General features: G+C 41.5%; 1 protein-coding gene across 1 annotated transcript in view; it reads left to right on the top strand.

The window, feature by feature from the left end:
- plekhg5b (pleckstrin homology domain containing, family G (with RhoGef domain) member 5b) overlaps positions 1 to 27,343 on the top strand; it is a 79,149-nt gene that overhangs the window by 6,878 nt on the left and 44,928 nt on the right. The window contains exon 2 of the mRNA XM_059332322.1: positions 15,285 to 15,361. Coding sequence (XP_059188305.1) covers positions 15,285 to 15,361 — 77 coding nt within the window. The remainder of the gene's footprint in view (positions 1 to 15,284; positions 15,362 to 27,343) is intronic.

Raw genomic sequence — 27,343 nt, 5'->3', positions numbered from 1 at the left:
TAAATATAACCCCAAACCTCCTCCACATGGGCACGCACAAGCCTTCAACTGCACTCCCTCTGTCAACACTCTGGCTTGCACACTTTTTTCCCCCATAGCGCCCACACTCCGACAGGCTCATTTACAGTCTTGTCGTACTGCTCTCGCTCACACACTCATTTCTTAACACACCATTAATACTTTAGTGAGTGTGATTCTGTTGAGAAGCCAGTTCATTCAGGCTCGGCACACTACGAGGTTATTTCTGTCTCACACTTAAACTAAATTAGAGGTAATGGAGCCAGCTTTAGTTTTTATGTTGATGATGCTCAGAGTGCAGGAAATGTGCAGTAAAGGGGTCATTTTTTAATTTTATTTCAAATATTTTAAGTGTGTTAACTGTCTAAATAAGCTGTATTGAAAAAATATTGTGACATTCTTGGAAACACTTTCTTGTCATCATGAAGATGAGGTTTGCCCTAAAGTGCTGGATGCCACATTTGGTAAAAGTTAACGCTGTAATCTGACCTTAATTATCTAAGCCAAAAACAGCTGTGCATGATGCAAAGTCTTCAGTTTTCTCTTTAGTTGGTAGTGGGAAAAGAATAGGAGAACACCTAATCATTTAAAGGGGCACTCCAGTGGTTTTACACATGTTCAGTTTAGACTTGTGCTACTTCAGTATTCCTTCTGTGACTTTGGAAAAACTTTCAAGAGTGTGACTAAATAAATAACCCTGATGATGTCATAGTGATGTCATCCCAGGAGGCCTGCATTATAAACTGGAGCTGTTGGGTTTGAAAGATGAGGCTGTTTATTTAGGAGGCGGGGAGGTTTGAATTAAAGATCGAGTTGCATCATGGGAAATGTAGGATCCTGTGTTTTGGGAGCGTAACCTATACTGGGGAGTAAAAGACAGCTTGCCTCAACCGCTGCTGGTTTTGATTTGGAGCATTATCTATTTTAATCTGTTTCTTACCTCAACATTATAAAAGTGCAATATTTTATTTCTGGAGGAAATCATCAAACATGATGGGACACTTTTCACCGCTTAATAAACTAGTGGCACACGATTACACTGTAAATTTTAGAGACGATGTTTGTTAATTGGTTTAAATCCTAAATATTGCCAAATAGGCACTTTTGTTTTTTTGTTTTGAGACGAAATCCTCCGCAATTGCTGGTAAACTATTGGCCTAAACTTGTGAAATTGGACTCATGCTCATTGATTCTATTGTACATTTTATTCACCACGTTTCTATGCAGTTTATGTATGATGCTGCAGAAGTAAATGCCAGAAAGACCAACCAGCATGTGATGTGCATTATATCTTGAAATATGCCTCATATACAGTCTCGAGAAGCGTATGATTACACTTTTTCCCATAGTCAAGTGGTAAAAAAGTGACGTATCAAAATAAATAGTAATATCAAATCGCAATATAATTTCATCATCAACCAAGTATCCTTATAGTATCGAATTGGAAGAAAAGCACATGTCCCAGCTCTACCACACACAGCATAACACTGGTAACACTGACTACCACATAAAGTGGTAGAAGTACTGGTGGAAGAAACAATAGATTCACCAACATCCTGGTTGTGATTATTAGACCTTCACTCTCGAGTGACTGGACCCAAACTATGTAAGAAAAAAGCACCCTGAGCTGGCACACAGCTGCCAGACATGAGTTGCTGTTTAATTGTAAAGAGTCCATTCCTAAATGAATACAAGATAAATATATTTTGTCTACAGATCAACAGATCAAACTACATATGAATGTCAGTAATGGTGCCATAATGGAGGCAGGTACTTTTGGGCCTCCTCTTTATTAAAAGGTGATCAGAGGCTTGATGATGAAAGCGAGGCTGTCTAATACCTCCTCTGCTTCCCTCTTTGTTTCGGCAGTAGGTGGAAATTAGCCCTTGTATTTGCAGCCCAGTTCTCATGCTGCACGACTGCTTTCTTCATTAAAAGGGAAGCCGCATGCTCAAAGCTGCTTCAGATTATTACCATATGTCTGCAAAGCCCAGAGCTGAGCAGCAAACCGGCTCCCATCCTACCCTCTAATTTCTTATCCCAAAATTGGACATGTGGGTCGTTGTGTGTGACAACGTCCCTCCCTTCCCCCGGTGCAGCACATTCTCACAGTATTTCTTCTCCCTTTTTAGATGCATAATAGCAGTGCATCAGCCTTTAAGCAACACTGGGGAAAATATTATGCCTCGACTTGAGTTATCTAACTGCATGTTGTTTTAACCTTTTTTCAAAGATATTAGAGAAGTGGAGACGCTTTGGCTCAGATAAGAATCTTATAGCAGGACTCTTTTGGGTCGTCTGGTGTTTCTCATCTCCGAGAGGCCAATGTGTGCATTGTACCTCCGCAGAAATAACTGAGCCCAGTCACCACAGAGCTGGTGTATTCATAAAAAGGAATAAATCTTCCAGGAGACATAAAGAGCGTCGGCACTAATTAATGCAGAAAAATGTCAGCCTTTTACAGTTTGCGCAAAAAACATAAAGTCCACTCTGGATGTAGGAGGAGGTTTAAAAGAGATCTTTGTGTCACCCAGTCCAAAAGCCATTGGACCAGACTGCCAGTCCCAGCATGCAACTCACCTCTGCATGAATACAACACTTGTCTGATGGAGTGGGCAGAAAGCCCCCCTATCGCCAGGAGATCCTACACAGGGCTTTAACATGAGCAGCTTGCTTCACACACTAGTTTTGTACAGTTTGAGAAACTTTACCATGGATAAAGTCGACGCTCAGGGAAGGCAGCAGCAGAGGACACTTTACTTGCTTGTGGAGATAAGTTTGCAACACCTTTTAGCAGCTGGGCGTCTGTAATTTAGTCAGGAATAGCTCTCTTAAATGGATTAGAAGAAGGTAGCTTTTGGTTCTTGGCAGCACTTGGTGGGTGGCTTTTCACTGGATGATTAGTGCTGAATTAGGCGTCAAAATTAAGGTTAAGAGACACGTATTAGTGTTTGCTTTATGGAGAGAAGTGTGGCCAGTTATATTACCTGTTACCTACTCAAAATGTGCCTGTTAAAACATGGATGGCAGCGCTAAAGCTTATTCCAGGTCCAGAATCGATAATATGGGCACCTGGAGATGTGATGGATTGTACTTGAGGGGAGCTAACTTGGGCCGGCTTTGAAGCAGAATCAGACTTGGGCAGAAGGTTCAAAGCAAAGTGTTTGTGGCTTATAGCGGGATGAGGTCATTGTGCAGGTGGGGATTTAAATGAACATATTGGCAGTTGGCAGAGTTTGAAGTTGAGCTGGACTGGCAAGTTTTATATTATAAAGATGGTTGATGAGAACGGTGTATTGATTGTCTGCAGAAGTTCACATTATGTTTCAGGGGGGGTTGAAGGCTGGTTAGACACTGGGATGACTTCAGTTTTAGGGTGATGATTTAAACAGTTAAGGTACATATTGGTTACCATATAACTGGTTGAAGAACTCATAATGTTCCTGTACTGGAAGAAGCGTGGAGCGTATGAGCTGGAGGCACTGCCATCCTCTCTCAGCCAAGTGGGAATAGAGCGCTACTCCTGGTCCTCATCCCTGGACGTCATCCATGACCTGTGCGGTAAGCTGGGGTACTGTGTGTGGATCACCTGACTAAGTGGTGGGTTTGTGTGTGTGTGTGTGTGTGTGTGTGTGTGTTTTCTCACTATGGGCAGTGGATTGGTTTGCATTTGACTGTTGAGATGCCACTGATTTAATATTAAAGGCTGTTTAAAAGAGGAAACAACAGTAAAATAACAAACAGTAATAAGTACCAAAGTTAAAATCTATCGGGAAATAACATATTAAAACGTTTAATTGGAATTTGATACCTATATTTGATAACCTTATGCTTGAGATAAACCGACCCTCAATGTAAGTCATGCTATTGCAATTTCTTCCCTGATGCTGTTTGTAGCCCCTCAGAGAAGAACATACAATCTATTAACAGTACTCATTATATGCAGTTATTTGTCCTTGTTTGTAAGCATCTCTTAATGGTAATTGGATGTACTGTCCTGCATGAAATTGGAAATTAAGATTAAGTAGATAAATAGCTTCCTGACTCAACCACTGCTTTCATCCAGAGTCTTTCCCAGAAATCCTCTTGTCCAGCGGCCTCTAGTCCCATTAATCTCTCATTCTTTTCCTCTTATTTTCCTCCATAATATCCTCTTTGGTCTCTTTCACTCTGACATAATGTCAGTATTGGAGCTGAACCCCAATGAATCGTCCTCCCAGAACTGGAGCTCTGGGAAGACGCCAGCAATGCTCCCCGCCAGCGTTCCCCTCTGGCTTGGGCCTGGAAACCACCTCCTCCCCACGGTCCAAAGCTCCTGTAGTAGCGGTGTAAACACCAACAGTCCGCTGGGGCTCTGTGCAGTCTTAGCAGCACAGCTATCTGAGCTAACTGACTGTAGCTGCAGTTAACTTTACTTAAGTTTTTTCTTGCCACTTCTTGTTGCAAAAAGTACACATCCGCCAAAGTTACATAGTACAGGAACAGGTACCTGTTCAGGTGCAGTTACTGAAACTCGTCAAAATTAGTGTGAAGCTGCAAATCATAGGTGAAACGTTACTTGTTGTTTTAAACTAGTACTACCAGTAGTATACCACTAAGGTTTGGTCCTTGCAAGTAGTGGGCATGGTTCGAATCTGGCTTGGAGGCCTTTCCTTCACTTCTCTTTCCCCCTTTCCTCTGTATCTCTGCCACTCTCAAATAAAGAAAAGGGCCAAAGAAATAACTTAAAAAAAGAAAGTTAGAGAGCTGCTAGTAAGGCTGCAGACTCTTATGTTCATGGTTGAGAGGTAGCAACAAACCATAAACATGGTTCAGTTTTACCTCTGATATCATGCAGGAAATCTCTCTATTTATAACACTGCTATTCCATTATTCAACATGGTGGAAAAATAAATAGAAACCTTGTGTGTGGCTCAGAGCTGCTCCAATAAGTCTCATCCTTATTCATCTAACATGATGTGGAACAGTCAACATGGACCAGACATGACTTCACACTGTTATATGTAACTTTTCTGCTACCAGGTGATCTGGTTGACTTGCAATATTAAGCTAAGGATTTAAGCACCATCATGGAAAGGTTTTTTTTTTTCCATTGCTCTGTTCTTCCGTTGAAAGCACTCAGTGGCCTGGCATGAAGACGGCCTCACATGAGAGAGACGAGAGGGAAAGAGCGGATGAGACCAGCTCCACAGATGAAATATTTACCAGCGAAGAAGTGCATAGCTGAACTGAAATGCTTCCCTGTCTCCTCTCAGTGCTTTTTTGACGTGGCACAGAGGCATGCTTTCCGCTGCGCCACCCGATTTATGCCATTAGTGAAGGGGAAGTGATAACACAGGTCTGGGGAGGAATGTTCCTCATCCTCTCCTCTTTGCCAGCCAGCCGCTTGAAAATCCGGCTACTCTCTGGTCAGCTTAAGGACGGTGCCTGCTGAGGCAGACCTGTTTGGCAGAGAAGAGGAAAGAGGAATGCCACAGAGGGAACAGTGAGGCTTTGATCCTTACCTTTTCACCATCTCTGTAATTAAGCCCAGAGCTTCTACTGAAAACATTTCCCATCTCTGTTGGAGCACTCAGCCCTGCAGCTTCTCAGCTGAAAGATACTTATCCTTCCTCCGAAACACCAAAGAATCCATCCTTAGAATCATCTTCTCTTGCCTTATTATGAGAGCCACCTGATTTTTCCAGTCTTGCAAAAACATAAAAATTCAATTTCGTATTTGTTTCCAGAAGTTGAGGTTCCTCACTGTACTTTTTTATTGAGCGGCGAGCAACTAATCTGTTTTTACACCTTTTTGAAGCATATTTTCTCTTTCGCTTTGCAGCAGGTTCTCCGCAGCATTGACAGTTAAGTTTGTGAGTCAACATGCTTAAACCATGTCTCTCAGGCTAACAAATGACTTAAAATGTATGGATCGTTTTCAGGCTGAAATAAATAATCAGTCAATCAATTTTCAAGAAAAATGCTGAACCTTTTCAGGTCCAAGGTTCTCAAATGACGCTTTGCTACTTTTATTTGTCACATATGATAGTTTATTGAATATTATGGGGTTTTTTGGTTCAGTGGTCTGTCAAGAATGAGAAGTATGGGTTCACTTGCATCTGCAAGAGTTAGTGATATGCTACAGGTGTTTTCCCTTTCAATAGAGCCATTTCCATTTAGTGCCAAGGGATGGAAGTTAACATGCATTAACTAAAATCTTACAGACTTCAGGGTAAAGTTCCTTCCCTGTCACATAAAGTTGAGCAGCTACTGTACATTATCTGAGCCACTTCTTCAGGTCGCCCTCCCATCCTTCTGTTGTAGCAGGCAGAGTTATGATCACATTATCCAAATTAACATGTGATAGACTGTATTTCGACATTTCCACAAAAATGAGGTCAACTGTAGTATACTGCTAATTCAGATGCTAGATCCGTGAAAGGATTTACTGAAAGTGGGTATCTTGGGACTCAAGAAAAAGCGAGGAATTGCATAGATGGACGCTTGAGAGATAATTTGAGAAAGATTTTGTCAGATTATGAAGCCCAAGGGTAATTTCACTGGCAGAACATAATTACAATATTTGTATTTGGATAAATATGAGAAGAAGTTGATTTATCATTTAGGTCTGTTTGGGGATGGGCGTTTGGAAGAAACCTGCCAACTGGAGCATCTATAACGTTAACGATCAATTAATTGATTAATCGCAATGTTTTTATACATACTCCAGTATGACCAAGGTTTGATACAGTCAGCTAGTTTTGCTCCGTATTTTATAATTGTTATTGCAACTTTCAGTTTGCAAACTGTAGCTTAATCCAACTTATTTCTCAGCTCATTGTCTTATTCACGTATGGCCGCAGAACTCGGCCGTGTTTCAGTTCATTGAGTACTTATACACAGTCATAGATACAATTTAAAAAATTAACTGATCGACCAAATTCTTAACAACCATTAATCGATTGATTAATTATCCCCCTCCCTAGGTCTGTTGACATCCCCAAATCTCAATACCATGATAATTTTACATACCACATTAACACCGATAACGACAAAATGCTTCTGCTTCTGTATTTTTTTTTCAACTATAAGGGCTCAGCAACAGCTACAACTGCATTTTGCATGGCGATTTGTTCCTAAATGAAGATGTAGAATTAAAGCAGGAGACAGGATGCTGACTGGTTGTTGGGAGTTTTTTGTGTGACCACCCTTTAAAAGCAAAACGAGGAAAGCTTTTGTTGAATTGTCCGTCTCAAAACAAAATGAGGTTGTTTGGTGAGCCCTAATTTGGCCGGTCCGAAATATCTGCAGTGTGCTACGAGAACGCGCTGAAGCATTCCTCAGGTCATACTCAGCCACGGGTTCCAGTAACAGCAGAACATGCAGCTATTTTTCTTGGAATTGAACACCTATAAAGCCCATAAAAAGAATTGTCTGACACAAAAGGCCACACTCTTATATAACAATCAGCTCGTACTTGACCAATTACTGTACTTTCTGGCATTAATGCCCTTAAAAATTCAAGATATGCAGTAATCCCCACATGACCCCTCTTAAATATGGTGACAGGGTATTGAGTTCTACCTTAATGTAACATTCGTGTAGACAGCACAGAGAGGCTTGAGAAAGTTTTTTTTCACTGACAGTAAATAATTCCATAATGAGTCAGCAGAGTGAATCAGATATTATTTGTTTTCCTCCATAAATTTGTCAGTTCTAAATCGAAAAATGGTTGAATGCTCCTCCACCCCGCTCTGGAACAGTTTACACTTGTTGTCCTGTGGTTTTCAGTTTTATACATGGGGACCTCGGGTTGGCTCAGATGTGGTGGAGGAGGGAGAGAGATGCAGGGAGGGGGTAGGAGAGTGTGTGATGCACATGTGTGTGATTTAACCACTATGGGGGTAAAACAACATTAAACAGGAGGGCTGCGTCTAGCCCCCGCTGCCACTGAACCCTCAGCATTAGAAACAGCTGCTAGCTGCTCGTGTTTAACCGCTGTTCACCTGTAGAGGAATACTACAGGGCTTCAGCAGTTAAAGGAGCCTTTTTAGGTGTCAGTTTGCCAAGTTTTTCATTCTGTAAGTAAGACTTTCCAAACTGTTGACATAAAGCTAAGAAAATCTCCTGTCTCCCCACCTGCAGTCTACATCTGTGTCCTCGCTGTCTTTCTAAGAATTAGATGAGGAGATTGATAACACTCTCATATCTGTCCTTTCAATACGGTGCTTCAGCCAGAAGACAGGTAGATAGATTTACTTTATCTTTGTGAACTGTATGAGGAAGACAGGACGTGGAATAGATTGTGGTCATATCATTTATTAATGTTGAAATTAGATTTTTTAAGTTGCTTTAACCCTTTGGAGTTTTGGGCTATTTTGGTTGTTTTTTTATTTCCCATGCTGCCTGTATATACCACTTAAAATTGTCTGGCAGGCATGTTGGTGTCTTTTTTTTCTGCACTATCTCACCTATATATGACCTGATAATTATTTTTTGACTTACTAGATCATCATTTTAAACCCAAAACGCACACAAAAAAACATAAAATTGGATTTTGAACATTCGTTTTTACTTTCCAAAACACAACCATGCTCAATGAAGAGTTTTAAATGTTGAACACATCTTACAAATATAACATATAAGAGGTAAAATGAGGATAACATCTAGATAAATATTTTTATACTAAATATATTTTGCCTTATCTAAGGTTACACTTACTGGCATGGAGTTTCTAACCACTACCTAAGAGGGAAGGTGATGATAGGACTCGATGTTGCTTTGTGTTTATGTCATAAAGGATTCGTGATTTGATCACTCGATGTGATCTCTTGATTTACATTTTTTGCACTTATCTGTCAATGGCGTGTGCATGTAACAATTTGTATACATCAAGAAATAAAAAAAGATTGTTACTAGTGGTGGGAGAAAAAATCTATACAGCATAGTATCGCGATATTTTGCGTGGCAATATTATGTGGATTCATGGCCGCCAAATATTTCTACTTAGCGGTCCGACGGCCTGTCAGTGGCGGGCTCCCTTTCAGCAAAATACTGGAGATACTGGTATCATATGAATCTAGGAGATCCAAGGAATCTTTAGGCACCTGGCATGTGCGCCAGGATATTGTGTCGGGAAGTTGTGGAAATAACGCTGCAAAGTTTGGCTTTTTTATGTTTCTTTCAAACGAAATTCAGAGCAGTGAAGCTTAAAGTTGAGGAAAGTTCGAGAAAATGCTGCAGTTGTTGTCGTCCATACATGTTCGATATCAGTTAAGTTTAATTTGACTGAATACTTTGTAGGTCAGTCTGTGGGTTTGACTCTCACTGTGGGGAAATAAAACGACTGAAGTGAGATGAATAGACTGAGAATTTCCTCTTATTTGACAAAACAATTCTTGAATGAATTAAATTTTGTGGAAACAAAATGCAGTTCAACAGTTAAATCGCAATATATTATATATCGCAATAGTCACCATATCACAAAATGCTTAAAATCACAATAATATCGTATCGTGACTCAAGTATCGGGATAAAAACGTATCGTGGGGCCTCTGCTGATTCACACCTCTAATTTTTAGGCAGAAGTATTTGTTTCCTCCCTTCTTGCCCAGGCCTAATGATCCGTCCACCCATTAACAAGTCTCTCCATCCCCACCTGCCTCTCACTCCTGCAGAGCCTCCTTACCTTCTTGTCTACTCATTCCATATTTATGTGTTGTATGTGTCTGTCTGCTGTCTTGGCATGTGTGCAGGTTTCCCGGTCCGTATGCCATCCCGCCCGCCTGCCATCTGTGTGTGTCTCTCAGGAGTCTTTTCATAATGATCTCCTGGAGAGGAGGTGCATGTTACATTACATACGGGGTGGAGGAGTGGAGGGGCTCTCAAACGCATCATGTCAAAATGAGTAGAGGAGTTGAGGCCTGAGCAAACAAAAGAATAAGCTCACCCCCTCACTTCTTGTGCCATGATGAGATCTCACCAAATAGAAGGCAGAGTGAAGCATTCCGGGCATTCCTCATAAAAACGTGTGCGATGCTCACGGCTAAACGTGTGCTCAGCTCGGCCTCTCCCCGCCTAAATATGGAGTTCTGGTTTGACTCTGAGGGAGGAGGAGGTGTGAGAATAGATGAAGGGAAATATGACAGACATGATGCAGTAATAAAAGACCTGGTTGAACTTGTTTGGAGTTGCATCTTGGGCCGAACGTGTGCAGATGTATATCCAAACGGACAGGTGTAGTCTGCTGCTCAACAAGCTCCTGTGAAGTCCAGTATAGTATCCTGGATGTATCATTAAAACTACGACAGATTTACAACTCAAAATTCAAAGTAATTTAAAATAATTTTTAAAACAATGGTTCTTTGACTCAAACAACAGCAGGCGGTTCATTTTTAGTCAGCGACAGTGGATTTTTTTTGGCTGAAATCATGACTATTGCTGGCAGATTTTCTCAGTTGTAGCTTGCAGGCTTTTCAAACTCTAATGTGTGGGTTGAAAACTCCTTTGATTATTTAATGTTTCGAATCAGAACCCTGCAGAAGGTTTTGAAATATTTATTTAATGGCTATATATATATATATATACATGGTGTTAAACCAAATTAATTGCTGTTAAGTAATGTAAAAACACAGAGGATAAAGCCCGTATGGAGACACCCCTACAAGTAGGGGTAACAAAATACAAAATGACAAAATAACAAAATAATAGATAGTAGTCAACACAAAGGGGGTTTTCAGTGGCAGATGCTGATATTCGGAGAGGAAGGTGGCCAAAGGCACAAATATGTTGTTTTTTGTTTGCATGTGAACAATTTAATATTAACGAATATAATGCAAAATTGTAGAACTTACACAAACATTTTTTTAACTGCATTGTCTCTGTTTACTTAAATCGATCTGCATATATCTGTGCAGCATCTATCTGTACCTATTTAAATCTAGAAAATGTATCAACTAAATTAATGATCACTGGTAATCAAAAGAAAAATCTGACAGCAGCATTGGCTTAGTGAAACCTTGAGCAAAGGCATCAGACAATCACAATTATCTCAAAATGGATTTAACCGGCTTGATTAATCTATTTACCACTGATAAAAGAAAACAAAACAGAGAAAAACACAAATCCTCACATTTGAAACGCTGGAGGCCACCCGTTTTTGCTTGATAAATTACTTCTCAATCATTACAATTGTAGTTGATACTACATGTTCAATGGACGTGTTGTTTCAGCAATAGAATACTTTTATATTCCTGTTGAAATGAGTACATGTAAAAGACTTGACAGTAAAGAATGAAGATGCATAACCCAGATTACTCTCGACTTTTAAACCGGGTTCATTGTTGCATCATGGTTACAAAGTGAGGAAGAGGAGATGGACAAGTTTGAGTACTTAGAGGTTGCATGTTCAAGAGTGCATCATTTCGAACTCGCCTCCTCTGCCCTGGCTTATTTATGGGTGCCTAATGGGTCTTTGCCCCAGGCGGTAAGCCAGCAGAGAGCAGCGTAGATGGGATGCTCCACTGTCTCTTTAGTGTGCAAGCTCATTGTCTGCTGTCACGTGTGTTCGTGTATAGTGTGTGTGTGTGTGTGTGTGTGCTTGTGTGTGTGTGTGTGTGTGTGTGCTTGTGTGTGTTCTTGTGTGTGTGCTTGTGTTTGCTTTTGGCTTAATCAGCAGTGCTGAGTTCAGGAATTCCAGTTCATCAGAGAGAGAAAGCGGGAGAGTCAGCAAGATGTGAGTAAGTAGGAGGGAAGATGGAGCTTCAGCAGATAATAGAGTGATTTTATGATACAAGTGATGATCAAGTAGCACAAAGAGTTTAGGGAGCTGAGGAGAGACTTGAGTTGACAGCGGGATGTGGAGTGGATTTGAGCTTACGGGTCAGGGAGATTTTTTTAAATCAAGTTCGAGTGAAGGAGAAGTAACGCCTGACCTCACCCATATAGCCACTCATTCATTCAGCCAAGCATGTGTGTTGCCCTTGCTGCCTCTTTTGCACGACAAGCCAAAGGATGACTCCTCAGATTTGGGGTTGTAACTATTAGGAAGTCCACAGTTTTTGCAACTAGTGTCAAATCTAAAACGCTTTCTAAATAACCTGTGTAGAAGACAGTGAAAGTGATTTCCAGATACAGATTACAGATCCGATATTTATTGCCTCCACCAAGGAGGTCATGTTTGTGTGATTGTGATCAGAATTTTGTAAAAAACTACTGGTCCGACTTTCAAAAACCTTAGTCGAAGAGTGTAGCATGGGCCAAGGAAGGAACCATTACATTTTAGAGAAACCTCAGGATGGATACAGAAACATATATTTTTTTACATTTGTTAACTTTGCATGATCAGGCACTTTTGATGCATTCATGTGGTGTCGGTATTATTGGAAAAAGGAGTTTGCGACTGGGAAAAGTTTTGTTGTCATTGTGAGATGAGTGACTGAGGTCCTGATAAGTGGTTATTTTGGATCCATCTGTGTATTAAAACAATGAACATTATTTTAACCAAAAGATGTAATGTCTAATACATTTTAGGTTTTTTGGCATATCGGTCTTAGTTGAGTTTTAGCTCTTTACTTGAATTTGTGGCAACTTGGAGGCAGCGGAAACATCTGTAGATACAAGATAATATAGCTAAACTAGCAAACAAATTAATTAGAAGATAGACCCTCCACCACTTTGTAGACTACAATATTTTGACAATAATTAGATGTAGGACTTATAGCCATTAAATTGGGTACAGACCGTCATGGTCCACAGAGGATGAATCCTGCTGCCTTCGGTGATCTCCTGAGTTTTCTTCTAGCGACATTACATGAATGTATACATTTATTTGTTTCTGTCCACCGGATTAATTTAAGTCGTCTGTGAAGTCTCGTTGTGGTGAAGAAGTTCTGCCTCTTTGGGAAACACTCCATAAAAGCTGGAGGCTCCCTCTGCAGCCTGCTGCTTGTAAACCCTGAGGGAGCTGTTAGCTTGAGGCCCGCTGGCCACAGTCGGAGCTGAGAGCGCGTCTCGGCCTGCTCCCAGCGCAGCAGAGACACAGGAGAGGCTTTCTTTTCTCTTTTCACAGAAGGTGGTGGAAGTTTGACAAAACACACTCTGCCTCAGTGGAATTGTTGAAAGGTAGTGAAAAAGGCTTCTCAGTCATGCTAAAGAAGCATTGGGAGGTCCACTTTGGAGACTAAATGTCTCAACAACTATTCAGTGTATTTGGTCCAGACGGTCACGGTCCACAGAGGATGAACCCCTGTGCATTTGGTGATCTCCTGACTTTTCTTCTAGTGCCAAAAGCAGGTCAAAGCTTCCTCTTATTCTGTGAAATATCTCAACATTTACTTAATGGATTAATCTTTTTTCCCCTGTAATTCAAATGATTTGATTCCCTTCAAAACATACATTGAAATGACTCATTCTATTCAGTGATTTCTCCTCACATTATTTATTGGTGTTTGGATGGAAAATATTGCATGAAACTGGATATTAAGATTAAGTCACAGTCTTTAATGTTAGCTTTTCTTTCTGCTTTGCTGAAAGCTTTGCTTGACTAAGGATCGCAGTGGTTCGATCCATCATTTCTGCCCAAACTGAAATATCCACTATTGGTTGGGTTGGCATTAAATTTGGTACAGACACTCATTATCCACAGAGAATGAATCCTAATGACTTTTGTGATCTCATGACTTTCCCTCTAGCACCACTAGCATGTCAAAGCTTTTGCTTATCCTGTGAAATATCTTAGCATGAATTTAATTTTTGACACAAGTTTGTGCAGTCCGTCTGACTTCTCCTTTAGCACCACCAACAGGTTGACATTTTGGCCTATTGTGTTGTGACGGCTGTTATCTTTGGTGATCTCCTTTATAATCCATGTAGCGCCATAATCAAGACTTAGATTGCCCAGTGCTTCTTTCATAACAAATTCCAAATGAAAAAAGGAATGACATCCTCAGCTGTACACTGTGTTTAGCGCCTATTTAATGTTACCATGCTAACACATAAGATGGTGAGCATGGTGAACACCTGCTAAACATCAGCATGTTAGCACGGCCATCATGTTCACATTCAACTCAAAGCACTGCTGTGTATAGGCGCTTGCATGGCTGTAGACTATTACTCTTGTTTTTACTCCCATTGAGCGAATTCACTGCAGACAGGTTGACCCTTCCCTTCCCAGTGGGGAAGCCACGGGCTCTGTGGTATGCACCAATTACAGTGTTTTTCCCTTTTCCCCACAAGCACCCTTGACCTGCGAGTGTAGCTGTAGCCAAGTGGATGATTCAAGGTGACATGTTTCCGTACACGCCAGGCTCAGACCCAGAGACGGACTTCGGCTGTTTGACCATTCCTTTGACGATGACAAATTATTGTTCAAAGTTGGGTCTTAAAGTTCAGCCACTAAATGACTTCATTTTCTAGCAGCGGCCCGTCTTTATTACCTATGATTTAGTGATGATATGTCATTTGTGGCTCGGTCAAATAGGGAGAGGTGACAAAACAGTGAGTGGGTTATCTGAGCTTGCTGGAAAGTTTTTCCGTCATGCACAGAAACAGGAGACTTTTTTGCAACAAGCACCTTCATCTGTCGTCTGTCCCAACCCCCCCTCTCTAACTCTCTCTGCTCCCCTTCCTGCTCTTACTTTCTTCCTCCTGCACGTGTATTCCCTGTTTTTCTCATTAGGCAGACAGATAAATATTGGTGCTCTGTTATGATATCTTTATCGTGTGTGTACACGGAGAAGATGTAGATGTAAACACGTCCTTTTATCATACCCTCAATGCAGCATTGGCCAGCTAGTCGAGTAGATTTTAGAGGTTTATTTGACATTGGTGATTTGTTATTGTGGAGTACAGAGAACCCATGACGAGTGCACTTTCATACAAAAACCAGAATGGGGTTTCCTCTCATTCGCTTTATTTTCTTCCTGTCTCTTTTGGTCGTTATTCATTTCTCTCTGATCTCCTCCCAGCGACACACCCCGCCCTCTTCCCTCTGTTTACCTTTCCTTCAAGAAATCTCTTTAACCAGACCTCTCTTTTTTCACTTTATGACATGGATTCTTGGGCTCTATTACTGCGTGAGAGTGTTTCTTGTGTCTTACAGTCACTCTCTCGCTCAGGCCTTACATAAACACAGGCAGTGACTTCAGTCTCTGTGTCTACAATATGTTTTTACAGCTTTACCAAGAAAGGTGTGTTAATGGATGTGAAGCTGGCTGGGTGGCAGGCTGGTTGGGGGTTTTAGTGATAAAGAGAGATGGTTAATTTACTTGTGCGTTCTGTTTCAGATGACAAGCCCGTCCAGGAGGAGGACTGGGTGGTGTGCCAGCACCCTGAGTGTCATGAGCACCGGAGGGCCTCTAAGGTAAGACCTTAAACCTTTAAAACCTGCCATGTCAACTGAAATTAGGACTGTGAGTTCAGTCAGCAGGTTTATCTTCAGAGTCTCTTGCTGTGATAATTAAGTGCCTTAAATGATATTTAGTTCACTGTAAGCCTCATTTAAAGGAATAGTTTGACATTTTTGGGACAATCCACTTCCTGCAGAGAGTTAGAAGAGAAGATTGAGGCCGCTCAAGTGTCTGTACGGTTAATATGAACCAGCTACTGGTTAGCTTAGTTTAGCATAAAGACTTTAAACAGATGGAATCACCTAGTCCAACACAATCCTCTTATCATCACCAAAATAAATGAGGATGGAGAGGGAAAGATGGGGAACAGCAGGTCACCAGGGCCCCTGGCCGGATTTGAACCTGGGATATTACAATTATAGGCCATTTCAGAAAATGTCCAAAATGACACTTGTATGTTAGAGGAACAACAGCCTCCAGCAACAATATGAATTATGAGTTATATCCGCTGGGAGAAAAGGATGAGATAGTGTGATGTTGTTATAGAGTCACAGAGGGTTAACAATACACCAGACTTTGCCACGAGACACTGCCGTCCATTTCCTGTTTTCTACCGACAGGCAGTGCTGGTTTCTTCCACCATGACCATAATCATTCCCTAATCTTAACCAAACGGTTATTATGAAACCATGATGACACATGTGTCCTCCCCTGGCCTCAACCAACTAGTTATTTTAACCCAAACTATGATCTATCCTGACCCTAAACTAGTCGTTTTTGTGCTTAAAACTCGCCAAACTTTAACCTAAAGTGCTTTTTTTTGCATCAGTGATTTGTAATGGTTTTGGGAGGCACTGGAACATTATGTTGTCCTGCCTATAGAGATATCAGAGGGTAATTATATTCATTGTAGTCATTTGGAAGACTATAACATGACCAGAACTGTAAACCTCTAAGCCACCAGGTCTCCTCAGAGTGTGTTTTTTACTGTCACTTAGACAGGAACTAAAAATGAATGAAGACCTGTAGTGAACCCTGACTCTGTCCCCATAACTCCTGATGGTCCCCCCAAGCTGTCGACCCTTGTTGGATGTATTCAGAAGGTTCTTGCGTCTCTCTTGTTCTGCATTGCAACACAGTGAAGGTGAAGCAGAGCGGCGAGGCTGGTTTTATTCTTTTAGGTGTTAAAAGGGGCGTGAGTGTCGGGGCTCTGTGTCTGGCCACTAGACTGTGAAATGAATTATTCCTTTGAAGCCACTGGTTTCTGAAAATGGGAGTCTGGCCAGAAGAGAAACCGACATAGCGTCTGGCCTGTCTTTCGGCCTCTTGGCTGTTTTGGTTTGTCGGCTCCCTCCTGCAACTAGAGCTGAGCATTAGACGGATTTTCCCCATTGAATCAAGATGTTGTCCCCTTCTGTCCTCTTAGTGGAAACAATGGAGAGGGAAAATGACAGAGAGAAAAGTGCATTCAGACAGCATGTGGAGGGAGAGAGAGAGAGACGGTTATATATAGTTTTTCTCCATGGCAACTGAGAATAATAAAGTGGGGGAAGAAGAGAAAGCCAAAGAGCTTAACCTGAACTAGCCTTTCCCTGCTCCTCACATTATTGAGTCTCCCATCCCCACTTTTCATGAAAGACACTTGAGCTTATGGGGCCCCTCTCACATGACAAGGTCCCTCCTTTTTTATCTACAGATGTGTTTTTGAATGAGGCAGAAGGTGAGTGCATGTGCTATTTAGTTTTAAAGTATAGGCTATGCTTATGCCTTTGTGTTTATAAGACCTGCTGTGGCACAGGGGGACAGCATGTCTGACGCCACCTGTCTCCTTGGTTCGGGTCAGGGTTGAAGTTGTTATGTAAGGAGATTAGGGAAAGAATTGTAGCCCAGTGCTGACTGGGATAGAAGGACAGACTGAGAGGGGAGCAGTGGGACAGGGTTGTAGGCTGCATCAGCGGTGAGATCGGTGAAAGTGAATCAGCGTTAAAGTTGCACCCCATAAAATCCAGACAATGACCTGAGAGAAACTGTAAAGCTCCATAGAGCTGAGGGAAACTGTATCGCTGGGTTGTAATTCTTTTGTGGGTTTGTTACAAGAGACCCCTTTCACTTCCAGGTATTTATTTGCTCCATTGTCAATACAAAAACATTTATTGAAGCAGCTTTAAAAATTGTACTGCACTAATTTCAAGGTCAAACCCTCTATCCTGTAGCCATTATTTAGCCTATACTTTAGCAGCTGTGATCCAACAAGTGTGATACAGGTGTTTTATATAATTCAATGAATGTGAATCACTCAGGCTTTTTTTCTGTTGATCAGAAGAGCCAAACAAAGTCTACTTTAATGTTGTAAGACAATAAACATGAAAACTTCAAGGAGGGTGAATACCTTTCGCTGTATTTCTTTAGGATTCACTAAAATGCTGAGAAATGTCTAAATTAAGTCAATTAAAACCATGACTATTTCATTCTTTTTACAGGTTTTTCTTGGCTGTGTAGTCAGCAAGCAGTGTGGATTGAAAAAAGTGTCGGGAAGATATTATCTTTAGGTTTATCAGTCAGCTTTCATCACATGATGTATACATTTTTTCCTTCTTTTTTTTTACACTTACTCTTCATTGCTTGACCCCACAGTGATCTTTTCAGTTTTAGAAAGATGGTATTTCCTGAGATGTCACAATAGATAATATTTCTGGTGTTTTTTGTACTCTGAGGCGGGAAGCAAGAACAGTGAAAAGATGAGTCATAAAGGTTTGGGCATTTCCGGACTATAATAAAACAAAATTTATTGTGAAATATAAAATTTATGACAGTGTATTTCTCATTTAGCTGAATCGTATGACTGTTGCTCAAGAGTGACACACGCATGGCCTGTAGCGAGCTTTAAACAGCAGGGGGCAATGTCCTGGCAACCCTGACTCACAGTACACAGCTCACTGCTGCTTATTCCCCTCCAGAGCTCTCTCTGTACATTTGCTGCATGTGAGAGGCACATTTCTAGGAAGAATAAGCACATAAATATAACTTTACCCACTCCACCCACCGAACCGATTTAGAAGGCATTTTTACTTAGAAAATGAAAAAACACTACATTTTTATATTTCACTTTAAAAGGGTTTTCTTTTTAACAGTCTCTTTGATATGCCGGCTGCTTGGCAGCAGGACACAGAGCAGACACAAACACAGACAGACAGACAGCCAGAGAATCTCAGGCCGGTCCTGCACTGCATTTAAACCATTTTATTCCCAGGCAGGCCTGCCTTTGGCTCCCACTGCCATAGATCAGCTCTTGGCGGAGGCTGCTTCTCTTCTAGTCCCAGCATGACTGTCCCTGAAACTGAATGAGTTCACCTGCGCCATAATTTACTGATATCACACCAGGTGTCACCCTCTGTGCTTGTGTTGCCGCAGCTCAGCGCTGTTACCACATTACACAACTGCCTTCAAAAGGTTAGTAGAAGGCTTGTGGACGGCCCGACACATGATTCCAACAGGGCTTACTGGTGTATTTTGATGCTTTGCTGTGGGTTTCTGCAAGTCACTGGGATTTAAAACCAGCCTGCAGGTGTCCAACTGAAAGATGACGTCCGATCCAGACTTGGTTCTTGGCTGAGTTGGTGGGATTCATGTCAGATTATATTGGTTAGCGCTCAATGCTAGTCTCAGCTTGCTTCCTGGATCTAGACTCCCAGAGAAGGGCTTATTATCCCTGATCGCCTGCCCCCCTTCTCCCCCCCCCCCCCCCCTCCCTCCCTCCCTCCCTCCCTCCCTCCCTTCTCCTTCATTTCCCTCCCTCCCTCAGCTTTGACAAGACAGGACCAGACAAGACAAACTGAAAGGTGTGGGTTTCCTTGGCAGCGGGCCCCTCCCTGCCCAAACAGCTGGAGGCAGTGGTACAGGGATAATGTGAAGAGAGTCGCGGTTTGACAGAGACAGAAAGGATGAGTTTCAGTCTGCTGGATTTAACTTTAAGTTCCCCCCCCCCTCTCTCTCCGTCACTGAATGTACACCCACCTCATGTATGCAAATTTTCATTCAGAAAACTGGAGTGGAAATGCCGGAAATTTAGAAAAAAACATGCAATGTTAAATAAAGTTTTTACTCTTGGAGGTGAACAAGTTGTTAGGACCAAGAACATTGGAAACAGACTTGCCAAATATGAAGCATGGTTTATTTGCACTCAAGCTTATGCAACATTGAAAACCATCAGCAGGCAAAAACATCAGGACACTGTAACCACCCTCCAACGAATGCATGAAACAAACTTAGATTCTCATATTTTTTTCTGCTGTTTAAAACATGACTGGCGCTTCTTATAACATCATCTTGTTTGCATTTCTTTGCTGATTTTTTGGAAATTCTGTTAAAATTTGTGCAACATTTCGATGGAAACCTGGCTTGTGTGTGTGTCTGATGCCGTCACTGGCTCCTCACCCTCACCCCCATTGTGTTTTCAGTTGGCTTTCATTCTCCCTTTTTTCTCCCTCTCTATTGTCCCGTTCAGTCACGTGCTATGAGTAATCCTGTGCTGATGTTTTAGGGGAAGCAATATCATATCAGTCAGACAAGCACAGACGCACCTTATTACTAGTGGTTGAATCATCTACCTCAATTGTGCTCTTTTTAGTAGTCAAATTTGTTTTTTTTACACAAACATAGACAAACCAGCTGTACTCACTTAACCTTGCCTTCCTTTCCTCTAACCTGCTTGGCTGAAAATCTCACCTAACTGACACTGACAGGGACCTGCTAAGGCCGATAAGTAAACACTCATATTGGGCTCGATGCCCACTTTCTGTATGTGTCAAGGGGCTGAAGGGTGCAAGGTATTAGGAGGCATGTCCTGGTAAGGATGGATTAAAGTCTTGGTGTCTTGCAGTTTTACTAACCCCCTCCTACCTGCCTCGTTGTAGTCCATCCTTCAGCCTGGAGGGATTCACTTCACATGGAAGGTAGGAGCAGCCAGTCACCCAGCGTGAATGGACTGTAGCACAGTTTACCTACCTCTCCTCCTCATCCTTCTTCTGCCTCTATTTTTAAGAATATGTTGTGTTTCTCTCCTCCTATCTTTGCCCTTTCCTTTCTGTGGAAACATTTCCATCATCTCTAAAAATAAGCTGTCACACTTGATTTGTTTCACAACCGAAAAATGCAGCATGTTCATCAGTTTTGCTTGATTGCTAGCTGCGTGTATTTCTCACAGCTTGTATTTTACTTGAGTAATATGAGTCACTGCAGACTACAGTCTTTAAATTGGTTTTCTGGGAAAAAAATGTAACAGGATGTGACCTCAGCCATAACTTTAAAGTTCTTGGAAAGTTTACTTTATGAAGTAATGCAAAGCCACTAATGGAGATGGTGGTCTGCGAGGCTCTGATGGAAACAGACTTATTTAGACATCAGGGGAGCTGAGGAAAAGTTACCTAATCACTTTTCAACATGGCGCTGGCTGTCGAGATACGCTGGTGTTAATTTGTTTATTTAGGGAAGGGGGAGCATGCATGCTTTTTCATTCCCTGCTTCACATTCACAGACGTACTCGTGCACACAGCCGCAGCTCAGCAGACAGGATTTCTGCTGCTAGACTGAATAAACATTGGGTGTTCATTATATTCATTGTTATTGTTGATTTAAAAAAAGACTTGATACAAGCTTCTTCTGTAAAGCAAATTGCTGTAGGATCAAGTTATGGAAGCATTACATTCTTGAACAGAAAAAAAGTAGTGTGTGACAAAGGTAGCTTTATGCTAAGATTTGTTCAAATATTTCTGGCTGCCTGCCGAGTTTGATGAGACTCACTGCTACAATTAATGTTACTATTCATAATCATCTCCATTTCATCTGTTAATTCGTCTTTCAACATTGGGGGTGTCACAATTTGTACATTGAAAACCGATCAAAATTAGCTTTTAATTACAATTATTGACATCAAACGCAGGAGCAATTGGAAATTTGACCGTGTGTGCACGTGTATGTGCCAAACAAATATAGCAGTTACAGAATATCACATCCTACAGCATGTAGGTATCTTTTCAAAAAAGAATTTGAAAATGTAAATGTCAGGCATAAAGCAAACCCTATAGTCTAACAATGACAAAGCTGTCAGTGATGAAAGAATCATAAAGATTTTAATCAAATTGTGAACATGAAGTCAAAAGGCTTATGGAATTATGGAAGTGGGGGCAAACTTAAGATCCAACAGGTTCTCTAATACAAATGGCAGAAGAGGTCTTGTGTCAGTACCACAAGTTACGGCACATATGTACGTATCGCAGCTCGAGGTACAACGGTGTGTTCTAAAAATTGCACACACGTACGGTCCGCGGTTGTAAAAAAGGCTGCAGTTTCTGTGGATTTATGTTGTAAATCCACTGACCTTAGGTTTAGGGCAAAAACTGTGTGGCATTTTAAAAAGACAGTTTAAACAGTAAATTAATGTATGTAAATACCGAAAGTGAAGTAGTTACAAAGGTCACGTGACTACCGCTAGTTATGTCAAAAAGCGTAAGTTACGTTCATAAACCTGATTCACATAACTTACGTAAACAACGTAACTTAAGTCAAAAATGGTTTACTTTTGTTTTCACATGGGACGCAAACCCCGCTCTCCTGGGTGAAAGTCCACCGGACGGTGAAATATGGGCGGCTGTGGCTCAGCTTGTAGAGTCGGTTGGCCCCCAACCGAAGGGTTGGCGGTTTGATCCCTGACCGTCGCGGCCTACATGTCGAAGTATCCTTGAACAAGATACTGGACCCCAAATTACTCCCGATGCTGTGTTCATCGGTGTGTGAATGAATTCCCAATGGTGGCAGTTGGGACCGTTTAGGGTAGCCTCTGCCACCCTAAACACACTATGAATGTGTGTGTGAAAGGGTGAATGAGCGCAGTCTGTAGTGTAAAGGGCTTTGAGTGGTCGCAAAGCGGCTAGAAAAGCGCTATATAAGTGCAGGTCCATTTACCATTTACACGTACCTCCTATTTTCGCTGCCTGTACACACAACCTAAATAAACGTTTTTCAAGGGAGAACTATGAAGGTATTATTGGTGCAAAAGATTTGAGCACCTCTTACAGTGGAATTTGTAAAACATTTAATATTTGCAAATCTGAATTTGAACTTGTGCAATAAATGCTCAATGTATGTGAAATAAATTCTCACAAAAATATTTGTGTTCTTTTAAAACACAAACACAAATCATTAAGTTCAACTGCTCAAATCATTCCCATGAGTCACCGATTCTGGTTCCTTCAACTACAAATCACAAATCGTGCTCCTCCACTGAGGTCTGTGGTGCAGAACGATCTGTGCATTCAGTCTATGGAGCAAAAGGCGGGTGCTGATCTGAGATTGACTGAACCCACAGCCAATCAGAGGAGAGGGGCTTTTGTAAAAGCCAGCGAAGCAGTGTTGCCAACTTAGCGACTTTGTTGCTATATTTAGCAACTTTTCAGACCCCCTTACCGAGATCAGCAGTCACCTTTTCTCCTTTTCTGTTACTACAATTGTATCCTTAGTGGACCATGAATATGTGTACCAAATGTAATGAGAATAAATTCCACAAATGTCAACCTCATGGTGGATTTACAGGGAAAGTCGGTTCACCAGTCAGGAGGACTCATCAACTGGGGGCGTGAGTTTCTGTACAAAATATAGCTGCAATCGGTCTAATAGTTAATAAGATATTTCTGTGTGGGCCAAAGTGGTGGACCAACAGACAGACACATTTTGAATGCCAGATTCTGTCAGCACGTTGTTGCTCAGTTGGCTGAGGGGCCATACAATGTACTAGGCTCTAATTAGACCATCAAACTGCCCAGTAAAGCTGAAATGCATTCAAAAATAATTACAAACTGTTATTATGTGCACTCAGGAAGAGTTATCTTAGGAAGCTGCTTCCATTTGAGTGGAAAAATGCTCTCTGGATCACACTGATTGGCCCTTTTTTAAATTTTAACAAGTTTTACCTCATTTTTAACACAGTAATGAGCTCTGTGACTATGTCTAGTGTGAGTTTACTTTGGGGTGACTTGTCCCCACCCATTCATGAGACATCTTCTAAATAACTTCACCACTTGGAAAAAGACTCACTTGATCATCAGTCTTGCGTAAGGATTACTTTTTTGTGTTAAGTGCCAGTTGTTGGGCTACGCACGTCAGCAGATGATAACTTTTTCTTATCATGTGTATGAAACACATCACGCATATCCTGTGAGGAAACTCTTCCTCACGTCTTCCCTGTTCTCAGTAATTGATATTCACATGTTTATGTGCACATTTCCCTCCAGTGGAGCAACACTGTAGCGATGTGGATCCCAGCCACACCAGCAGGCTACAACAGGCTAGCAGCTCCCTCCTGTACAGACACCACACAGACCTCATCAGCTGTAGACCAATTACAGACGCTGTACTTTTCCAGCCCTATGGGACGTGATCATCCAGAAAGAGAGGCTGATGACAGCGAGACAGTGACTCATTTTTACTTCAGGGGACGGTCACCTCACTTAAATGGAGGGGTGGCTTTTTGAAAAGTCGATTCCAGTGAAAATACAAACCGCAGCATGTAGAGTACTTGACTTGGAAAATGTGTTAATCTCTCTTACGCATTTCAACAATGCCTACTGATCCTCTCTTTAACTCTTAAAGCAATGTAACCTTTCAACAAAAGAATACTTTTTATTACATATGAAAAGTTAATGAAGTGAAAAACAAAACACACTCTTTTTTTCTTTTTCTACTTGCTGCTGCAGTGTGTATTGGTGTGTCATAACCAGTAGTTAATGGCAGCTAATGTCTGTTAACGTCAGCAGGCTTAAGAGTGAAATCTTTTCTAACTGACATTAGTGAGTCAATTTGCTAACTATATGACTCTTGTTTATATGGTAAACATATTGGCAAACAGAAGCCAAATTACCCATCCAGTCAACACAAAGTGTCACTGTCACCCAGTGCTACCTCACCTCATTTGTTGCACAGATTGTTACTACAACTGACTCCTTTCACATTTCACATAGTCATTAATGTTAATATACAACATATTAGCCAGAGAAGCTTTGAAGCACTGACAAAAGGGACTTTAATCCTCTAATTGTCAATTGTTGCCGCATTGGCCACTGTTCAGGAAATGTTGCATTGCCTGCCTGGAAGTGTATTTATTAGTTCTGTATAAAAACACTATTTGTTTGACTATGTTGTGAAATGGCCCGCTGAGTTTCCAGATAAATACCAACCCAAATAATGATGGAATTCCACTGAAATGTGGGGAAAAAAGGGCATATCTGTCAATCAGGGCTTGCGGTAAGAAAATCAGCAAGAACAAACACGCTGGAGGACACCGAGTTATGTGTCCATACGTAATGTCTTCTCAGGAAAATACAGCCAGCAGACAGGGAGGTGTACCAGTGACGCCATTGCAGCCCCCCAGGAGCATCCCAGTCAGGAAGCAGCGTTGTGGCAGACAGGGGAATAACAGGAAGAGGGTACCTGACTGATGCTCCAATGGAAACAGTCTTGTACGGGCCGACTAATATAGCCAGGGTTCAAAGACTTAAGAGAAGGCCCCCAGTGAGGAGATGGATTGAGAAAACAACCCCCCCTAAATCCCTCGCATGCGAAGAGTCTTCCCATGGCAAACCCCACTAATTGTTGGTTTGCTCTGAATGTTTTGGGAACGTAAACAAGCCCTGCTTAATGAAATGCTGTGAGAACGGCAGTCTGCTGCGCTTAGTTACAGAGGCGATAATAAGCTTTGAAAAATCTCCAATTGAGAACGTGTTATTATGGCGGTGGAAGCGTGCTCTGTAAATCACTCTTAACTGAAGCCAGCCACAAAACCGTGGAACTTCCAGCAAGCATCATCACGGGTGAAACGTTTCGCTTTAATCCTTTCTCTTTTTTTCTTCTTCTTTTTCTCACACCAACTTGTTCATCCTTGTTAACTTCACACTCACGTTTCTCCGTTTTCCCCCCTTGTTTGACCCCTCCCTTGAAGACTTGAAAGAATTCAGAGCTTATGGTTATTGAGGGGTTAATTCCAAGGTCAGGCATCAAGGGGAGGTCACTTGTGTTCAGTCCCCCAACAATGGCAGCGCCAGTGGGGTCTAATCCTCTGAGATAATTGCATCACTGCTGTCCACTCTTTTAAATATAGCCTCCCCTAATTAAGGCTGACAGTAGGGGGTGGCGGGCAGTCATGGATTCAACAGGTCGCCTTGTTTTGAAGACAAGAAAAGGAGGGGTTCAGGCATTAAAACTAGCCAACTTCACCTCCCCCCTACTCCAAACATGCAGCCCCCAGCCTCAGGGGCTTGAATTGTTTTTGTGAGCTCGCTAATTATGGGGGATTTAAACATGGTTCATCTCGGATTAACCTGAATGACAAAAGAACAGAGTAGTGGGTTGAGTGTTTGTAGTGAGCGCAACAGACTGTAACAGGACATTAGGCTATAAATCATACTTACTCTTACACCACACGCCCACACAACACTGTATACCCCCCCCCCCCCCCACACACACACACACACACACACACATACCGCAACACATTTAGATTTATGTGGCGATTACAGGGAAGCGGTATTAGTATTTCAGCGAATGAGTATTACATCGCCACAAATTTTGTGGATTTAGGAGAGATAAAAAAAAATACAATAATAATTGTCAGAGGCCGAAATGCTCTTCATCGTCATGACATTTCTTCCATTTTTTCCCACGTGAAAGAGTTTGGGGGATTATGGCATCTCCATGATTTCCTCACGATATGTTATCCTCATAAGTATCATCGAATTATCACCCAGCCCTATTACACTAAATACAATTGAATTGTCTTTTAGTCTTTAAAACATGAAAAGTAGTTAGAAATAGCCATCGCAATGTCCCAGAGCCTGTCCTTAAAATACTTGTTTTATTCAACCAACAAGCCAAAACCCAAAATATTAAATTTAATATAATATATCATGAAAAACAGTCAGCAAATCTTCATATTTGAGAGCTTGGAACCAGAGTATTTGGCGCAAAATAACTGACATGAATCATTGATGATTAAAATATTTGCTGATAAATTGTTTTAATTAAATAGATTGACTAATTGTTTATATTTTGCTCAGATGTGACAAAGCTTCTTGAGATCCCCAGGCGTCATTACACATCATGTTTCATGGGCTGCCGAGCACTTTAAGAGACTTAAATAGACTTTGGAGTTTCCCCCTAAAACAATTACTCACACTTATTGTGGATTCATTTTCATCTCATAAATTTTTTAATTAATAGACCACCACCACAACACACCACGCCAAAGACATCAGTTAGTGTTTAATTATTCCTCATTTGATTTTAATATGATAACTAACCTGTTTTCTTTTGTTCTATGTTTAATCTCAAAACTGATCCAGACCGAACAGATTTGTGGTCATATGTGTGTGAAAGTTGTCAGTGTGTTGGTTGTGCTTATCCCTCATTCTGCCCCGGGTCAGTGCTTAAAAAAAAACCTGTCTAAACTTCCTCCTTTAACCTTCTGTCACCTCAGGGTCAAGTGTCAAACATGGTGCTAAATCCGGCACAAGTTTAGCTCAGACAAAACTAAGAAACAAAAATGGACTATTGCTCATTGAGTTTGGTTTACATCTGGATCAGCTGCAACAGCACAGAACTGTACGTCAGACGGAAAACTTTGCTTTTTCTCAGAGCTCAGTTTCAGTGGGAGTTTACATGAGTCAGCCAGGATGTGTGTGAGCATGTGGGGGTGTGACGGAGCAGATAGGCGTGGCTGATGATTTTCTGTGTGTGTGTGTATGTTTTCGCGTGTGTGTCTTCCCAGTAGACTGCTGTAGTAAACAGAGTGAGCCTCTCAGCTGTGTCACGTTCTTTCGATCCCAGTCTGACAGATTAACTCCGTCCACTGATTTCACCACGAACGTCGGGATTATTTCAAAACTCACTGACACGCACAAACTCATCTGAGGGACTACAGAGTAGAGAGCAGCTTCGATCCAGGTTGGGAC

This window comes from Centropristis striata, chromosome 5, assembly GCF_030273125.1.
Source record: "Centropristis striata isolate RG_2023a ecotype Rhode Island chromosome 5, C.striata_1.0, whole genome shotgun sequence".
NCBI lineage: Eukaryota > Metazoa > Chordata > Actinopteri > Perciformes > Serranidae > Centropristis > Centropristis striata.
This window is presented reverse-complemented; position numbering and strand designations above follow the sequence as displayed.